Source organism: Anser cygnoides, chromosome 8 (assembly GCF_040182565.1).
Source record: "Anser cygnoides isolate HZ-2024a breed goose chromosome 8, Taihu_goose_T2T_genome, whole genome shotgun sequence".
Classification (NCBI taxonomy): Eukaryota; Metazoa; Chordata; class Aves; order Anseriformes; family Anatidae; genus Anser; species Anser cygnoides.
The window spans coordinates 27786334-27804309 of NC_089880.1; the positions used below are offsets into that span (position 1 = coordinate 27786334).

Consider the following 17976-nt stretch of genomic DNA (forward strand, 5'->3'; position numbering starts at 1 on the left):
AAAACAAAAAAGTGAATGCAGAGGTGAAAAGAAGAAAAAAAAAAGAGGTCTGAACCTAGGAACAGACATTTTCTTTTTCTTTTTTTATTTTTTGAATCAGGATCTTGTCTGCTACTGAGATAAGAGAAAACAGATAAAGGATTCTAAACAGAGAAGAAATGGGAATGTTCACAGAGTATCAGTAGATAGGCTTAGTGAGGTTTTATCAGATTTGGACAAAAGGGAGGATCGCTATCAATCCTCCACAAGTGCTAGGAGTTTGAACAGCTAACGGATTTATTCTCATCCATGATGGAAACACCTTAATTTGACAAGCAACCTCATCAAAAATGCTCCCACTCCAGCTATTCAAGAGTATCTCCTGTTTCCTTCTCAAAGTTAATTTAATGCCTCTGAAAGGTGCTGAGTTGACAGATCTCAGGACTGAAGGCCTCTGATGTTTTCACCCACCCAGGAAGCTCAAAGTTTGCCTGTCAGAGCCTTTCTGCCTCACCCCCTGGCTACAGGAGAGCCCATCCCACGTTTAGACTCCCCAGCAATTTGCACCCACTGAGGTGGCACCTACATGGGGACGACACTCAACCACAAGGAGCTAAACGATAATCAGTAATTCATTTCACATGAGTTACCCAACAACCATCAGAAGATGGTAATTTGTCCTTGGATTAAATTTCCATTTTAAGAACCTACATGTGCACTAAAAATATGGCACATAAGCAAGGCTAGAGATGCTGAAACATCCAGAAGGGAAACACTCAGCTATTTCTAAATCCATTAATAGCATCATCATGCTGAAATTATGTGGCATTCAGAACACATCTAAATTCATTTTGGGGACTACCTCAGAGCCTTGAAAAAAAGAAATTCAAAGCAAGCAATTTCTAATAATGTATTATTATAAATAAAAAAACTCCATGAGACAATTCCTACTAATGTGAGCAGCAGCATTAAATTAGTGGAGGCAGCCACCAGTGTAAAATTGTTTTAACTTCACTAACTCATAGTGGGAAAAGAATAATTTTTTTTTACTATTCTCTTCTGAACTTGCCTTTAATCCAATTCAATGAAAAAAAAAAAGAAAAAGCATACGCCATAGACAGAACACTAAGAGTTTCATACAGAAAGCTGAAAAAGACTTGAAAACTGCCAAAATATCAGTAGCTTAAAGGACAAAGGACCAGGGCCCATTACCAACTTACCAGATCATCATAATTAATAAATTAGGAATGGTTTGTGCACAAGCACTTAATTCCACATGAAACAGGAGGCAATGTAAGGCAACCTATTTCTTTTCCTTGCAAGCCAACCCAACTGAAACTATGCTGCACAAACTCAGAGCAAGCCCAGAGCTCATCCAACACACAGCAGCCTGTTACCATCACCCTTGGACCTCTGAGTCAGTGCAATATGGAATGGAGATGCTTTGGAAAAGTTTCTCTCTAATCGGTATTTCATCAAATTAGTGAGTCACATTGAACCTTCATACCGAGCTTTGTTACACAACTTCAATGAAAAGACAATGTGGGTTATGAACTGGGTAGGTGTCAGACCCCAAAATTGAGTTTTCAAATTAAGAAACATCAGTGTGAGTTTACATGCACTCATTAAGCCCTTTCACCAGTAATCTGCAAGTAAAAACACCATTTCTGATATCACCTGAAATGACTGTAACACTGACAGAGGGTTGAAGGCAATCACACAGAACAAGAGACAAATTCTTAGTAGCCTGGGACCATTTGCACTTAATAGCAACAAATAATTTAATAACAACATAGAACTCTAATAACACAGTTATATGAGAGCAATAATAGAAATGTGATTTCACTTCTGCACAGTAGTGGTAAGACTATTCCCTAGGTTCCAGTGGTCTGTATAAAAAGAAAGTTGGAAAACCATGAAAACCATTTGGCATATCAAAGAGAGCCACAAAAATGAGTCAAGCATTCATTCAAAAGAAAATACTTGACAACAAGAAGCATAAAGAACTAAATATGTTTAGTCTATCAAAAAGACAGTTTGAGAAATGACTTGATTACACAGTGTAGGAGTTTTCACAGAAGGAAAACACTGTTAAAGAGCTCTTTCATGCAGCAGAAAAAGGGCTAATAAAAGGAAATGGCCATTTAGGGACTGAATTTACAACTGTTACAGTAAACAGTATATCATTCTCTCTATGTCCAGTGAAATCAACAAGCTATTTATAAAGAAACGTCCAGGCCTATCCATTATATCCCAGCAAAAGCTAACCTAGCCCACAGGGCTATATTCTGCAGGAGAAAGGAGGGGGCAGTAAGCTGCTGAACTACTGGAGAAGAAGGTTTGAACATTGTTACTGAAGTCTTTACCACATCACCTGATATTAAGCCCTTATAATCATGTTCTAAACTGATTATATTCTACTACAGCATTAAAAGAATACTTAATTCTCACTAGAGTTCTCTTCACATTCTCCAGCCATCTCCAACCGGAGAATCTGTCTTTCCTCACTTTTTCTAAAATCCACTACTTAGCATTGCAAATGTAGAATGAATGAATTTTGTTGGCAGGAAAAGTCATCCTTTTACATGTAATTTGTAATAGTCACTCTAGAACTTTTATAGTCCTAAGGGGAGATGTTGCATATGTATTAATGTATTACTCCAACTCACCAGGAGTGCAACCAGCCTCATCAATGCCACTTTCACAGTCCTTCTGCCCATCACATCTCCAGGACGATGGGATACATTTGTTGCTTGAGTCTCCACAGCTAATTTTTTCAGCTGGGCATACTTGTTTGGCTAGAATAAAATAAAGAAAGAAAAAAACACAAGTTTAACATATTTCTAGACGTTGCTAACATTGTTTGCACTTTTTAAAAGTTATTTTGATTTTGTATGGCTTAGTCCTGAGAAAACTGGTAATGAAATCTCAAATCAACTGTGATTTTGAGGTATGCCTGCTTAGATCTCCTGTACATGTTCCCCAAGAGAGACCACAATACTTTTATATGCAAAAAAAAAAAAAAAAAAAAAGACACTAGTTATTTCAAGAACCCCATAACCCCTTAACTTTAAACTCAAAGGAATTGAGGGAAGTGGAACAGAACTTAGCATTTCATTGCAGACAGGCTCTTGTTTCTGGCCATCTCAGTGACCTGGTGTTGCAATAAACCATGCATAGGCCCCACTGCTCTTTACATGCTCTTGTGGCCTGGTTGCCCATTCCCACTTTCTCCTTACCATCTCAGTCTGTGCATGGCCTGGAAGTGCTCAGCTTTATGCTGTGGCTTTGCTCTCCACAATATGCTGCTGCCTCTTGAATCAGGTCTCCTTGCAAAACTATTCTGCATTGCAAAAATTCCTTTTTTTTTTTTTTCCTCCATACTTGTGTAAAGAGCAACATATCTACATTTATTGTGACAAGGCTGCTCAAATGTGTAATGTTCCACTGTTCCAACAATTGTTTAGTATTCTGGAACCACCACCCAGTTGGACAGGATTTGCCTACTAAACAGACCAATTCATCTGTTCAAAAAGTTACACATTTTCAAATGGCATTTCCATTGGTATTAATGATGATAATGCTACGTATGGCTGCAGGTCTTCTGAAAAGGGAGGAACCTCAATTCTGAAACAACTAAAAAAATCTTTCACCTTACTCTGCCCTGGTAAAGAAATTTATGCAAAGTCTGTCTGCTTCCCAAGTACTGCGCAAGAGAGGATGAAAATTATACCTCTCCATTTCCACCTGCAGAAGAAGGCCTTAGAGGGCTCTCTTACAGCCCCAAAGCATCAATCAGCCACTTAGAAAGCAATGTCATTTAATCCCAGGATTTCTCCATCTTCTCAGCACCTTGAAGCACTTTTACAAGCAGTTTCTAGAAGCTGTGGGCAACCAATACATCAGGAAAAATTAGGTCCTGCCACAGACAAACAGTTAATAGCAGATGTAATGAAGTTTTATAACCCTGGGGCGAGAAAGCATTTTTGTTGAAATTTGCTCACTACAGACCTAAATAACATTTAGGAACATTCCATAATCTAAAGGCAGGGAGTGGGGTCAGGGAATCCTACTTAGGCTTTTTAATTATTATTTTACCAGCAGGCCAGTAATAAAAATCACCTGACACAAGAAGGGCTCTCCAGCAATAATGCACTGGGATCACCACCTCTGCTAGCTGAGATCTGTGTGCTGCCACTGGCAGGGACAGCTGTCCCACCACGTCCCATGCTTTCCCCTCAGCCCTGGTCCACTCTAAGCATGATTGCAAGGCCACTCAGAGGTGCCAAGCACTTGTGTCCTTCCAGAAAAGTCAGACAGCACCTCTGAAAACCAGGTCACTTGTGCATTGCACAAAATGGTGTAAAACCAGAGGCTTGCCCTCACCCTTCAGGAAGCTGACTTTGCCTTGTCAAGACAGGGCCGTTCTGGACACCATCCCCAGAGCTGCATGCCGGGACCCACCTCCTTTCTTTAACACATCCAAGTAACTCATAGAAAGAGAAGGAAAAACAAACTCTGTGGCAACTAGTTGGTAACCAGCAGCCACCTCAAAGAAAGAAAAAAGGGGAGCTAAAAATGGTCTGTTTGGCCCACAGCCCCTCAAGCACAGAGGGCTCCCACCCCAAGCATACCGCTTCTGCTGATGATATCCAGCACTCGCATGGGCACTTACAAGTCTGATGAATGCCACTTGGAAAAATAAAAATATACAGCCAAGTCAATACAACTTTTTGACCTTCATACAGAGCCACATAATGATCAAAGTCAACACGCCAGCAGGTCAGGCCGGCGGATGCCAGGGAGGGAAGGTGCCAGAGGCCTCACCTCACTGCTGACGGCGGCACCTCTGAGGAGAAAGGAGGCACCGCTGAGGGGAAACGAGGCACCTCTGAGGGGAAAGGAGGGACCACTGAGGAGAACTCTGAGGAGAGGACAGCAAATGATGGGAAAGGGAGAGGTAGGGCCACAGGCTACAAGTCTGTGAGGCAGCATAAGAGGCCTGGGAGGTGACAGTGGCACAAGGCCACTGTTTTCCCCACTGGCTGTGGGGAAAACATGAGATAAAAGTAACTTTCTTTGCTAGATTTATCATTCCAAATGAATTGCCATGGTTTTGCACTTTGAAAGTTTGTCTCTTCACTGCATTTGTGTAGTGCATTTGAGAGCGAGGTTTGTATTTGATTAGCATACCAGGAGAAATGGGACACCAAAAAAGTCACAACAACGTTTGTTAATCACGTTATTGGTCTCCACCACAAAAAACTGTTCTAGCTCTTCTTTTTCAGACTACAATCATGGAAAGGCATTGTGTTTTGATGACAAGTAGGACCATCTTCTTCATGCTCACAGTAACTCTCTGTCGAGAAAGCACTAGCAGATAACAGATAGAGGATCCTACATAAAACTCGAAGCAAAATTCTGAGGAAAATCCTTCTGCATTATTTCAGCAATGTTGTTATTTTCACCTAGAGACACTGCAGAAGTGCAAGTGGACTCAATGTCATTGCCTGTGCTATGTAACAGGCTTTTAGCAGCTGCAACCCAGACTTATATTTCTGTTTGTGCACGCCGCTTACACAAATGCAGACCTTTTGGGCTTACGTGACCAAAATATTTACTTCCTCCTTTCTTCACCCACACAGAAAGGAAAGGGTTAGCGTTGTACGTGAGAGTGAATGGTCTTACCCTGGATATTGACTGGACTAATTCGAGTTATAGCAAGGTCTGCCTTTTCAGAAAAGCACCATTAAACAACTTGGTTGAAATGTCAGACACATCAACACCAATTTATCACAATGAACTGCAAATGCCAAGGATGGACAACAATGGTTTATTTATGAGGAGACAAGAGCAAAGAAGACAAGAAGGTTCCATTTACTCACTACCGCCAATGGCACATTCTTCTTTTTCTTTACATGAGGCTACAAAGTCTTTCACAGAACCACAGAGCCTAACTGGCGCCCCACTGTTTGCTTCCTCTTGTGCCACTGCTGTGCTTTTCAGGCTCCGGACATCATGTATATTCAAGAAAGCCCAAGAAAACAGAATTGATTTACTTTCAGAAGACCATTTGTCAGGTTCTCACCAAACAGGTACTCTAAGAGCATACACAAAATGTAATTAAGCAGCTTCTACTGGTGGGAAACCCACAAGACTTTTCATCAACAGACTGAACAGAACCCCCTTTGTGGAAATACATCGTTTTACAGGTCTGAACAGTTACTCTACCTCTACTGAAATAACTTCCCATCCTCTCCAGACTGCCTCCTTCATTTTCCAAGGTTCTTCAGAAGTAAAAATTAAAAAAAAAAAAAAAAAAAAAAGCTAAAACTTCATTTTGCAACAGGGAAAATACTATACTAAAGTGGTTTAATTCACCTTGGACACGTCAATGAATTGTTCCTTCACAAATTCCACTGCTACACTTACTATGGACCTTAAAATTCCTACCTCCCCATTACCTTCAAGAATGGTTTGGTGGTTGTTTGTTAAAAGAAGGTTTGTTTTATTTTAAACAAGAACTTCCCTCCTTGAATATTGTCCTTAAATCTTCTTTTGTCATAGCTGGCAGTCATGTCTCAGAGATGTATCAAGAACAAAATTTATGTTCATACTGCCTGTGTACAGAACTAGTATGTTCTATGTTCTCACCCAAGACAAGCACCTAAACGAGCAACTGTTCAGAAGAGAGGAAGGGAGTTTTGGTAAATTCAATACCCAGAGCTCCCAATTCATGCAGCTTTACAGTTCAAAAAAAAAATTCTCAGTCACAAATTTGCATATATATTGTATAATATATATATACACACATACATACATATATATGAGTGTATATTCCAGTCTACACTCATTACTGACTTGCATCTGATACATCCCCACTGAAGTTTTTGGGATGCATAATAAACATTTCAGAATCCATCTTGTAAATTAAATTACTATCGCAGCTGAAGGTATGTGCATTTAGTCTGCAGTTGTATTTTCCTTCCCTCACCTTTTCTTCCATCTCAATGGGGATGCTAGGAAAAGTGCTTTCTACTCCATTTGCCCACACCTTCCCTCTAGCTCAGAACAGGTTGCTGTTTCCTTAGTTTACTTCACTTAACCCAACAAGACATCAGATTTTCTGCTAAAGAGTGTTATATAAACATGTGTGTTATATTTAGTTAATCTCCCTTATCCCCTCCTTGTGTTAAGCCAAACCCAAACCAAACCATATCAAACAAGATCCCAGTTTATAGTGAGAAGGGCTTGCATGGGGGCAGCAACATCTGTGATGGATGCGTCTCGGGAATTTCTTTGGCACTGGTGCACAGAGCACATTGTGACTGCACAATATAAATTACTATAAGCAACTCAAAAGACAAATTAGGAAAGGCTACTAAGAAAAAGTAACTATAAAGGTCAAGAAATCATATTGGAAATGGCCTTAACAGTTGATACACCTGATAAAAAGTTAGATTCTGTGGACTAATTTGTTTGACAGTATTTCTGTTCAGAAGTTCCCAGAGAAATGGATTTAACTCCATTGCACTGCATAGTACAGCCCTTACAATAGCATGGGTTAGGAGTCTTCCGAAAATCACACAACTCCTGCTCTACCTTAGAGATGGGAGGGATAAAATAGGCTTAGTGTACAAAGGGTTCAGCATGTTTAGAATAGATAGCGTGTACCTTGCTCCGATTATCATCTCTCAGATCAGAGTGAAATAATCAGGAATTCAAAATCCCAGGATTAATTCTAATTGCTGGAACAGACTGACTGCCAAAATAAAAGCGAGGTGGCTTTTACAGGACAAGCATGTTTCACATAGATGCTGCAAACAACCTCAAGGAAGAAAGTGATTCTCAGGGGTAGTGCCCTGAGAATAGTTTTAACAGGTTATAAAAAATTGTATTTGTGCACAGCCTAATGAGGTGAGATATTTCTACAGTGGGCTGAAAAGACAAATGACATCGGGTATTATAGTAACAAATAAGCAAGCTTCAAGTCCTGGGACTTCAGTCATCTGCATGGCTCATGAAGGGTTTCTGTACCAAAGTTCAGAGCTATCTTGGCACAGTTGTGGTTTGTTTTTAAACCTGTTCAGGGGTGCCTACTTAGAAAACTTGAGCCTGGCTGTAGACAGCCTTTAAAATTTATCGTGATCCACTGTGTTCCCCCATGATTAGTGATGCATGATGCTTTCAAGGCGATTCTGATTCAGGAGAGCCGTAGGAGAATAAAATACTCAAAGGTAATGGCTGACCCAGCACACAGACCGGTAGCAACATAGCTGGGAATCAGTGAAGTTCAAACACAGACATGCTATGGGAAGAAAGAAGAGTGTCAAGGAAGAAATGAGAGTCAGGAGGTTAAGGCAGCACAAGCTAGGCATGAATGGAAGTCAGCTAATTAACCCTGAGAAATGCAACTTTTGAAAGACAAACTTGTTCACTGCCCTAGATCAGAGATTCCAAAGCCTGGTGGGCAAACAGATTTTTGAACAACTTTCAAACTTTCTCACGCAGCCCCACAGTTGACAAATCGATGCATTTAGCTGCTGAATACAGCTCTCTGGGCCCACGATGGCCTTGAGGAGCAAAGGTGAGCAGCTGGGGAACAACTGCCTTAGCCTTCCTCCAGCAATGTGTGACTTACTGCAAGTCTTTTGTCATCTATTCAGGTAGCAGGCTGACAGTGTCAGCTGTGGGTGTAAGCAGCACAGCCTAATTCCCGTTATCTGGGCATCCAATGGGCACACCAGACCCAACTCTGAAGCCTTGGTTTATGAAGCCTATCCCTCGTGACTTAGAAGAGACTGCAGGAAGAGATATTCTCTACAGAAACACTGGCAATACCTATATTCTCCCGATCCATAGTAATACGTCTTTATTTGTAGGCTTTAGGTTTAAATATCTTGCAGCTTTATTAACATCAACCTTCTTCACTAAAGATTCAGTGACAAAATCCTCCAGATTGCAGCACCCAATAAATCAATCATACTTCCCTGTGCGTTTTGTAACTCAGAAGTCTGAAAGCATCTTGGAACAGTTTCTGTACAGATAATTTTAGACAAGAGATGCATTTACTTTTTATTGGATCAAATGGTATTTGACTGTTTTTGTTTTACTGATACAAATTATAAGGAGTTTTCTAACCTCCCTCCAACTCTGGGGCACTGTGATCCTGAACCGTTAAAGAGAAACTAGCACTTAAACCTACCAGCAACACCACCTCAGTCACTGCTCCAGTTCTTAGACAAGTTATTGAGCACAGCAGCAGGAGCTAAGAAGGCTGAGAAGCTGAACGCTAAAAAGCTGCCGATAACCACTGATATATTTTTCTTCCCATATATTAATTTCTAGAATTCCCCACAACATACATACCGAAGTGCTCCGGTCCTATTACAGCAAAGCCAGAAGCAGATTCCAGAAGGCGGCTTATTTCACACACATTATGGCACACTTAAGCTCTTACCTTCCTCACTTCTGAACCCTACTAATGCTCAACTTCAACTCTAAAACAGGCTTGTAAGCACAATTTAAATAACAGTCCATCAGACTATATCAAACCATTAACAAAAATCTGGTACTAGATATTTATCTTAAAATGAAGACAGGAACAAATCATATTAAAATGTTTTGAAAGTAATTCTAAAAATCACTTTAGCTGTAGAAATGCTGAACAGCACAGGCTGTGGATTTGAAAGTGCTGAACAGATTAATGTGAGCATGCACAGCGCTGCTGGGATGAACCCATTGGCCAGCTAGCTTTATAAAAGGAGTGTAATGGGAACAAAAAATATGAAAAAAAATTTAATGATCCTCACAGTAAGTGGCTATGCATTGTTTGCACCCATGTAGCAACACATAAGGCAAGACCGATGTGGCAAAAGCTTTCATTTCTTCTCAGCAAACCTCACTGATTTACATTGGGACAGCAGGAGAATAGTCTGTAAACTAAAATGTAAAATAATCTATGTAATCTGGCAGATAATATATATGTGAACTGTATTACATACACCTTCCTGTGGCAGTTCCTGTCTCTTGCTCTTATCATTTAAGCAATAACGAGGAAATTGTCAGATATACTAGTATATACGTCAGATATTTAGGGTAGTAAAGATAAGGATAGTTTGATATCTGATGAACTCCTAATGAATATACTGTTAATTGTGTAACCTTCCTTCAGTACAGTAAGTCTTCTGCTCATCAAGGGCATGGATTAAACAGCTTCTCTGCTTTAGAGCATCCCTATAATTAATAATATATTCTTCCCACTTCTAAATATAACCTATAATGAGAAGCTTTAAAGAATCCAAGCTGCACCTTTCACCAAGAACGTTTGATCAGAAGAAAATGAGCCAGAGTTTGCTCAGACAGAGGAGCCTGCTTTTACTGTGCCTGTCTGCTTCCCATTCCTGGTGGGCCCAATCCTGACAGGCAGTGCGCCTGCTTCAGTCAGGTCTGCCTGCAAAACCTGCCAGTGGCAGAAAACACCTTCCTCTATCTACAGCAGTGTCTTTCCATCTCTGGGGATATTTTGTGCTGATTAAGGGTGCACAGAAGTATCATTGTATATTAGATAATTGCTCTTCAACAAGCAGGAGTTAAGTCCGTGAGAACACTGCCGTCAATCTGCCTATCAGGCAAGAAGCTGACATGCTGTGCAAAATCTCACCAGTTACATCTTTCATCCATGTGAAATGTTTCCTTTCAGAGGTTTTTCCTGGTTTCCATTCCCTTTTTTTTTTTTTTTTTTTAAGGAAAGACAGATCGCCAAGGATCATAGAACAGAAAAAAGGTTTCTTGATGCCTATGACAGTCAGCATTGGTCCTGCCTGTCCATAATCTCTCCCTCATGAACCTTGAGATATATATTTAAAGTAGCCGGTTTGGTAGAATCCCTTGGAAGCAGATAGAGATGCCTCCTGTCTTTCAGAGTTATTATGCACACTTAAGAGAAAGAAATATTCAGAGTACAGGGCTGGACTAGCAGAGAGTGTGTGGTCTGCGAGCAGCACTGCTGCAGCAGGCTGTGGGGAAGGATAGGAGTGAGGAGCCAGGTCTCAGCCTGCTGAAAAAAAAAACAAAAAACAAAACAAACAAACAAACAAAAAAAACTTCTTAGGGATGCAGAGTTAGCTGCAACTCAGAAATTGGTTGCCTGAAACTGTCCTGGATAGACACGGTGTGCAGAAAAACCATGTTTATTAATACTTTTTAAAATGTCTATTCTGACACACTTTTTCCTCCTCTTTTGTTATTGACACCAATTTTTATGTTAACTAAAGCTGATCTTCTGTCTTACATCCTTTTTGGACTTTTTTTTTTTTAAAAAAGATGTTAAATACAAGGACAGATCTAGGCTGCATCACATACAAGCTCTGGCTGACTGAGGGTCCCGGGGTCCCGTCACAGCATCTTTTGACTGGCTCTGGTGATTTACAAATGATGAGGTTGGGGAGAAGGAAAGAGAGTGGCTTTCCCCTACCCATGAACAAACCCTTTTCCCTTAGATGAACAAGGCTATTTTTGCCCTGAAAAATCCTTCCCAGTGATCTGGATGCCCAGAGAATTCCCAGATGGACTAACTGCCGGTGGGAGAGCTTACAGCAGCCTGCAGCATCTGGGCCAAATGTCTTGATGCATAAATTGTGCAGCTTTGCTGAAGTCTGTTTGCACCAGCTGAGACAAATTCCCACGTTTAAAAGCTATGAGACCATTAAAACCAGCCAAACGCACAGCAAAAGTTTGTCATTTCTACATTGACAGGTAGATAATCTGGTTAAGACAGGTATCTATTTTGATTTAACGATTTCAATTGATAAAGATTTCTGGACAAGTGAACCATTGGTGGTAACGGATTTGCTTTTTATATGGTTAAGAATTCCTCATAATCCTTAACATCGCTGACCATAAACTTTTCATGCATACTTCCAGGTTTCCTTATTCAATGTCTTTTATTATCTGAATACCCCTTGTACCTAGATGGTAATAATTTCAATTTTTGATATTTTTTTTTCTTATGCTGTTTTTCTATGGAAACAAGGTTTATACGCTAAACAAACAAAATCTAGCTCATGAAACTTTTTGTTAATCCAGTGAGACTGAATTATCCTTACTTGCAACAATCTGACCCACATACCAAGGGGGGGTAAAAGCTCACAGAAATGTAGTATAGGATACTGGGTCTTAAGGGTTGGTTATTTGGCTTTTTAACTTTTTCAGCAGGAAGACTTTCTTTCTAACCTAGCTTATTTAAAAGTGGAAGAATAGATCTTTGAGACAAGATTCTGTCATCTGTATGAAGGTAAGATTGCATTTGGTCTAAAATAAGTAATTTTTATGCATTTCAAGTTGACAGCACACCTCATTTCCTATGCAGGTCAGATATAATTTCCTTTCCAGTCACTTAAGACTTGAGGGAGTCTGATGTCAGAACTTTAAACAGCTTACTGCACTAACAGTGCCTGACCTTTCCAAAACCTCCTCGAACAACGAGACAGAGCTGTCTTTATGTAGGTTTCCCACCTGCCAACTGCAGGAGAAGAGACAAGCAGAACTCATGGGGAGAGGATCTAACAGACTAAGAGCTTTGCTGGAAGCCCCAAAGCCCAGCATCACGTTAACAACAAGAGCAAGAAGCCTCTGCCCCTGCCTGCTAGGATCGGGGGCACAGGATGACAGGCAAGCACGTGTGCACCTTCCATTCATCAGCCTACGCCGTGCAGGAAGGTCAGCTATACCACAGTGAGTGAGCTCCCTGCGGCACGGGCAGGCATCTGTGCCACCTTCCCTGAAGAAAACAGATGCCAGGCTGCTAATCTGCTTTTACGAGAGGGAAAGGACAGCCTGGCAGATATTTTGATCCGTGTCACAATTACAGCCTAAGCCTGGAACAACACACACTTCTGATGATCCCAGGCTGGAGTTAATAATGAAGGCTGAGCTGAATCTGTACACCCTTCAAACTGTATAGGAAATAATCTCTTCCATGCTCCTAAAATGTAACCAGAAATATGAAAACTTTCTCAAAACCTAAAGAATTCTTCATCCTGTTGGGGAAAAAAAACACAAAACAACAACCCAAGAGTAGCCATGTGAAATCAGCAAAATCAAGTACCTATTTCTTACTATTTGCAATAACCCCAATATCCTGACTGACTGTGCCTGGAGAAGTGTGCTCAAATTGACATTCAAGCGTATTACCCAATTGCATCAGTCTCTTGACATCAGTAACTTCAGTGAAGGTAACACTGAGGCCACGCAGAAGAATAAGACCAGCCTAGAAGTCATCCCAGCACCGTGATTCCAGCACTGTTTTGAAGCAGTGTTTATTGTTAATGAACCAGGATATATAAAAAAAAATCACGTGCAAATTTTGGAAGCATATTCACAGTGAGGATACAAGGTACTCTTGTGGATGTTAAATTAACAGAACAACCAGACTTGTTCTGCCCAGCCTCAGTAGTGTATAGGCCCAGTTCATAGCATGGTTTTACTCAGCAGCACGTATATACCATGCCATGTGCAAGAGCTCCAGGCCTAGTACGTGATTTTTAAGAGACAGATTTGTGCACCTGTACTTTGCGTGTCGCCCATGGCTGCCGTAATTGTGCATCACATTGTCACACTAAAGAGCTGCGTGCTACTGATATTCCTTTTTCTGCCTCTCTCAAACCTCTCCTTCATCTCCATCCAGTCCGTTTGATCTCGAAGGATCTCTGGGAAAGTGGGCAATTACAGTACGGAGAAAGTCTGCACATGTGCGGGTTTGAACTATCAACACTTTCTCTTTGGCTCAGTAGGAGAGAGAATGTGTCTTGGAAGCCAGAAACATCAGCCCCACTTCTCATAATATTTGATGAGCAGATAGGGATGTATTCATTCCTTCTGGGACATATGTTACACAACAGCTTCCACTGGAAGCTGTTTTACACTCTTTGGAAGAAAACACTTCTTCCAAGCCAGGAACATAGGAGATAAATAAAAAAATCCAAGTGAAAGGGAAGAATGTGCAGAAACGTTGCTAGGCTATGAAAAAGAAAGAACTTATCCCACAGTCGTGAAGTTCCTGATTTTCCAAAATCATTGAATACACTTCTCCCAGGAACCTGAATCCCATTATGATTATTTTTATATTTGTTGTGCACAATTTTAGAGATTGCTCCTCTATTTATTACATATAAGAGGGATTGCCTCCTTTTATCTTTATTTTTTAGATTTACTTTAGCCTTTTCTAAACATTATTTTATAGCTTCAAGCTACCTCAAATGTTTTCATAGTGGTCATCTCCCTGGTATTTAGAAATCACCACAAACAACTCCTCACAGCTTCTTATAATATGTGTAAAGAGAAAAGTACTTTGATTTATGTTACTAAATGCAGTCTAAATGCTTTCTCCTGAAGACAGCTTTTAAAAATGACAAATGTTTTATAACAGATTATGGAAATATAACGGGCTCCCATCTCAAACAGAATTACACACATGGAAACTCCTTGCTCACCGGTCTGTGGAAGGAAATTGTAAGGCAGAACTTAGACACGTGTGCATGAAAGTTGGTATACATAAACATAACACAGTGGCCACTACTACATAAAACAAAATCTTGCATATTGGCACTCAGAACTGTGTCGAGAATTCAGGCCACCAGCAATATGAAGCCACCAGTAAGTACTGTTCAGATCAGTTACTTTTTCTATTTTTCATTGCAAGTATCCTTTGAAAGGATAAATATGCATTTCAAATAAAACAAGGTGTGTTGTTTATACGAGCAAAATTTGGCAATGAAAGTAAAGAGAAAGAACAACAATCACAATTCTGCTTTTTCCTCATAATTCTGACACATAAACGTTTCTCCTGAAACTGTCACAGCCGAGATTACTGGCTCATGAAAAGTAGCAAGGAATAGTTCATGATGCACTGAAGTAAAGGAGTGCAACCAGTACTGGGACAACATCACGCTGCTATTCCACAATGATGGGCTAACTTGTAGACAACCCAAATACCCATCCTGACAATCCAACAGCAGCTGGAAGTAGCAGTGGTGACCTTTAAATTCCAGGATAATGAAGTCCACCCACAGCATGGATTAGAACAGCAAGATGCAAAATCTGAGAGCACATATGGGAAGGATGCTCTGTGCCTGAAGGCTACACAGACTCAAAACTTTTTTTTTTTTTTTTTAAACTCTCACACTGATGGATTTGAAGAAGTTGCTGAAGCTCAATTCTTGTCAGAGCCTGTGCACCTCACTGCCCTTACTAAACTACTGATGCATGTACACATGATATTAAAGCATGGACAGGGCCAGATGCCTCCCTTCCCACTAGCGCTACAGGAGTCTGCAAAAGAAATGGCTTTCCAGAAGCCATTGATTTAGGATATTCAGCTCAGAAGAAACTGCCTACCTTGAGGCTTTCAGAAAAGGTGGATTTAAAAATTGCTAATCTTTTCCAGAAGTCTTGGCCCAGAACCTGTACAGATACTTCTTTGTGCACTTCTGAAAGCCTAGGCTGTACTCCTTTCCTTTACCTCGTAGAAAATGGTAAATTAAGAAAAAAGTTCGTTAAAGAATTATGAAAAAAAATTACGTAAGGGATAGTGAAAGAGCAATGTAAAATTTAAAATGTCCTTATGTTGTCAGATTTTACTGAGTTAATAAAAAATCTGTCAAGAAATTAGACCAAGAAGAGTACCTAAATTAAGAGCTTCTAATCCCAATGGTAAAATCCAACCACAATTCATAGCCCTACTATTAACTTGTGTCTATCAAAGAGCAGTATAATCAGCAGATTATACATTATTACTCTAACCACGCAGTAAGATACGGTGGCACCAATGTGAGCAGTTTGGACAAAATTACAGCACTCTGTCTTTGTAGATGGTGACACTTCACATCACTCACCTGCAGCCCCCTTGCATCTCAGCAACGTTCCTCAGCAATGTCATGCAAGCCCCTTGAGGAACGTGTACCAATATCCCCATTTTGTACTGCTACCTTAGCATGCAAAGCAGAAGAGCCGTGCTCTGCCACGGGCACCATACTTGTGTTTCTTCCTTCCTTTCACCCTCCTACCTCAGCTGCTGCTCACTCTGCCCCCTGCACCTTGCATCTTGTCCTACTTCTTGCTCATCCTCTTCCTCAAATCACCCTCGAAGGCTTCTTTTGCCAAATCTACAATAATCTCGTTAAGAGAATTATAAATCTATGTGTAAGTGTAATGATCAAGCTATTCCTGGCCTCAGATGAAGGACCCTTTGACCCTATTACCATCATCTTTGTTCTACTCCTTCTGCTCTCCCTCCGTTTCATTAGTCTTTTTGCTTTACTTGCATCTGCTCTAATACAAATCCACTCTAAAAACCCCACACGGGAGTAACTTCCCCATGGTGTAAGCTCTGTGCTAGAAAGCAGCTGCACGGGTCTGTGCAGAACCCCACTGGCTTCAGTAAAGCTCAGGAGCAAATGCAATTACTTAATTATAAAGGAAATGGTGAACACTATTAACAGACCCATGTGTGAGCTGCTTTCTGAAGCACCTCACGCACATCTTGGTGCTGCAATAATCACTGAGCGTAATCACGGTGTGTAAAGTGCTTGCTGGTTATCAGATAGAAGTACAATTTAGAAAGGGCTCAGAATAGAGCAGTTGAGTGCAAAAAGGATTTAAAATGTGCTTTTAAAGTTGAAAACATTTCTTTAATCCCTTTAACGCAGTTTAGTTTGCTGCCTGGCTTCAATATAATGGATCAGGAACTATTTCAGTGAGTTTTGTATCAGATAAGCAGTTAGGTAATTAAGGAAACAAAATGGAACTTTAATTATGCAAAAAACCCACCCATAGATTGTTCTATTGTGATCTTCCACAGCAGTGCTGTTTCTTATAAATGAACATATTGTGCAAGCTGGGAAGAAACCATTGATTAAAATAATCAAAAGCCCTACTAGAAACTTAGACATGTTTTCCTTTGTAAAAAAAACAAAACATTGTATCTGACTAGTTGAGAGATCTGAATTGCTTCTTCCAAAGCCCACGTTAATTTTTCCTCACAGATTAATTTAATGAAATCTATTATTACAAGTTTTTTTTTGTCTTTTTTTTACATAAACTATATGAAAGCTTGGTGTACTCTGATAAATCTGGAAGATTAGAAAATTTTACCAATATCATTTTATCTTGATTTCCTACTAATCTTTTCCAGCTGTAGCAACTTAGTCTGATTACCATGCCATTTCTAAACATGCCAGCAATCAAATACTTGTAAAAGTGAAACACTATTAGATGTACTTACAGGTAACTGATAAGCAGATTTTCAGTTCCTGCTCTGAGAAGCTGGAGTATCATTATACACATGGTCAAAGAGGTCAGAGGCATCAGGAGGAATCCCCGACTGGCGTTATATGTATATGTATATATAGATATATATATCTACCACATTGGGCTACTTGACCGAGTCACCTCAAACACCTCACCTTGGTCAGCAGCGTGGGTGCCCTGCAGTCAGTGCCAGCCCTGGGCAGCCGCATACGGACCAGTATTACAGACTATCTGGCCCAGCAGAGGCTGTGCCACTTCTCTAGAAACACAATATCACAAATGAGACTTGGGAACTCATGTGTGAGTGCACGTGGGCACGCTGGGTCCTTCCCCTTTCTTCCTCAGGCTAACCATGAAGTGACTGTGTACCCTGAGCGTGAGGAGGAAGGAATGCTCCCAGACTGCGTGATGGGATCCGAGAGCCCGCTGGTTACAAACAGCGGTGAAAACACATCTCTGCAGAAGTCTCTCAACTGTGGCTAAGAGTCCAGCATAAAGCCGGGGGGCTCTCTGAGCCTCTGTATCACAGCAGCTGCTCTTTCATTTTCCCTCTGCCCAGGCTCATTTTCTTTCTCTGGTTCACAGAGATTACTCCAATTCTAATCAAAACAGGGAGAAAAAAGCCCCACAGAACACTAGGGGGACAAAATTATACAAAGGATAAAGGAGCCAAGCAGCATTGAGACCATA

At 40.6% G+C, this 17976-nt stretch overlaps 1 protein-coding gene across 6 annotated transcripts in view; it reads right to left on the minus strand.

Moving 5' to 3' along the window:
- Nucleotides 1-17976, minus strand: part of LRP8 (LDL receptor related protein 8) — a 171286-nt gene that overhangs the window by 37829 nt on the left and 115481 nt on the right. For all 6 annotated transcript variants that reach the window (XM_048061916.2, XM_048061915.2, XM_048061917.2 and 3 more), the window contains one exon: nt 2649-2777. In XM_048061916.2, the coding sequence (XP_047917873.2) occupies nt 2649-2777 (129 nt within the window). The remainder of the gene's footprint in view (nt 1-2648; nt 2778-17976) is intronic.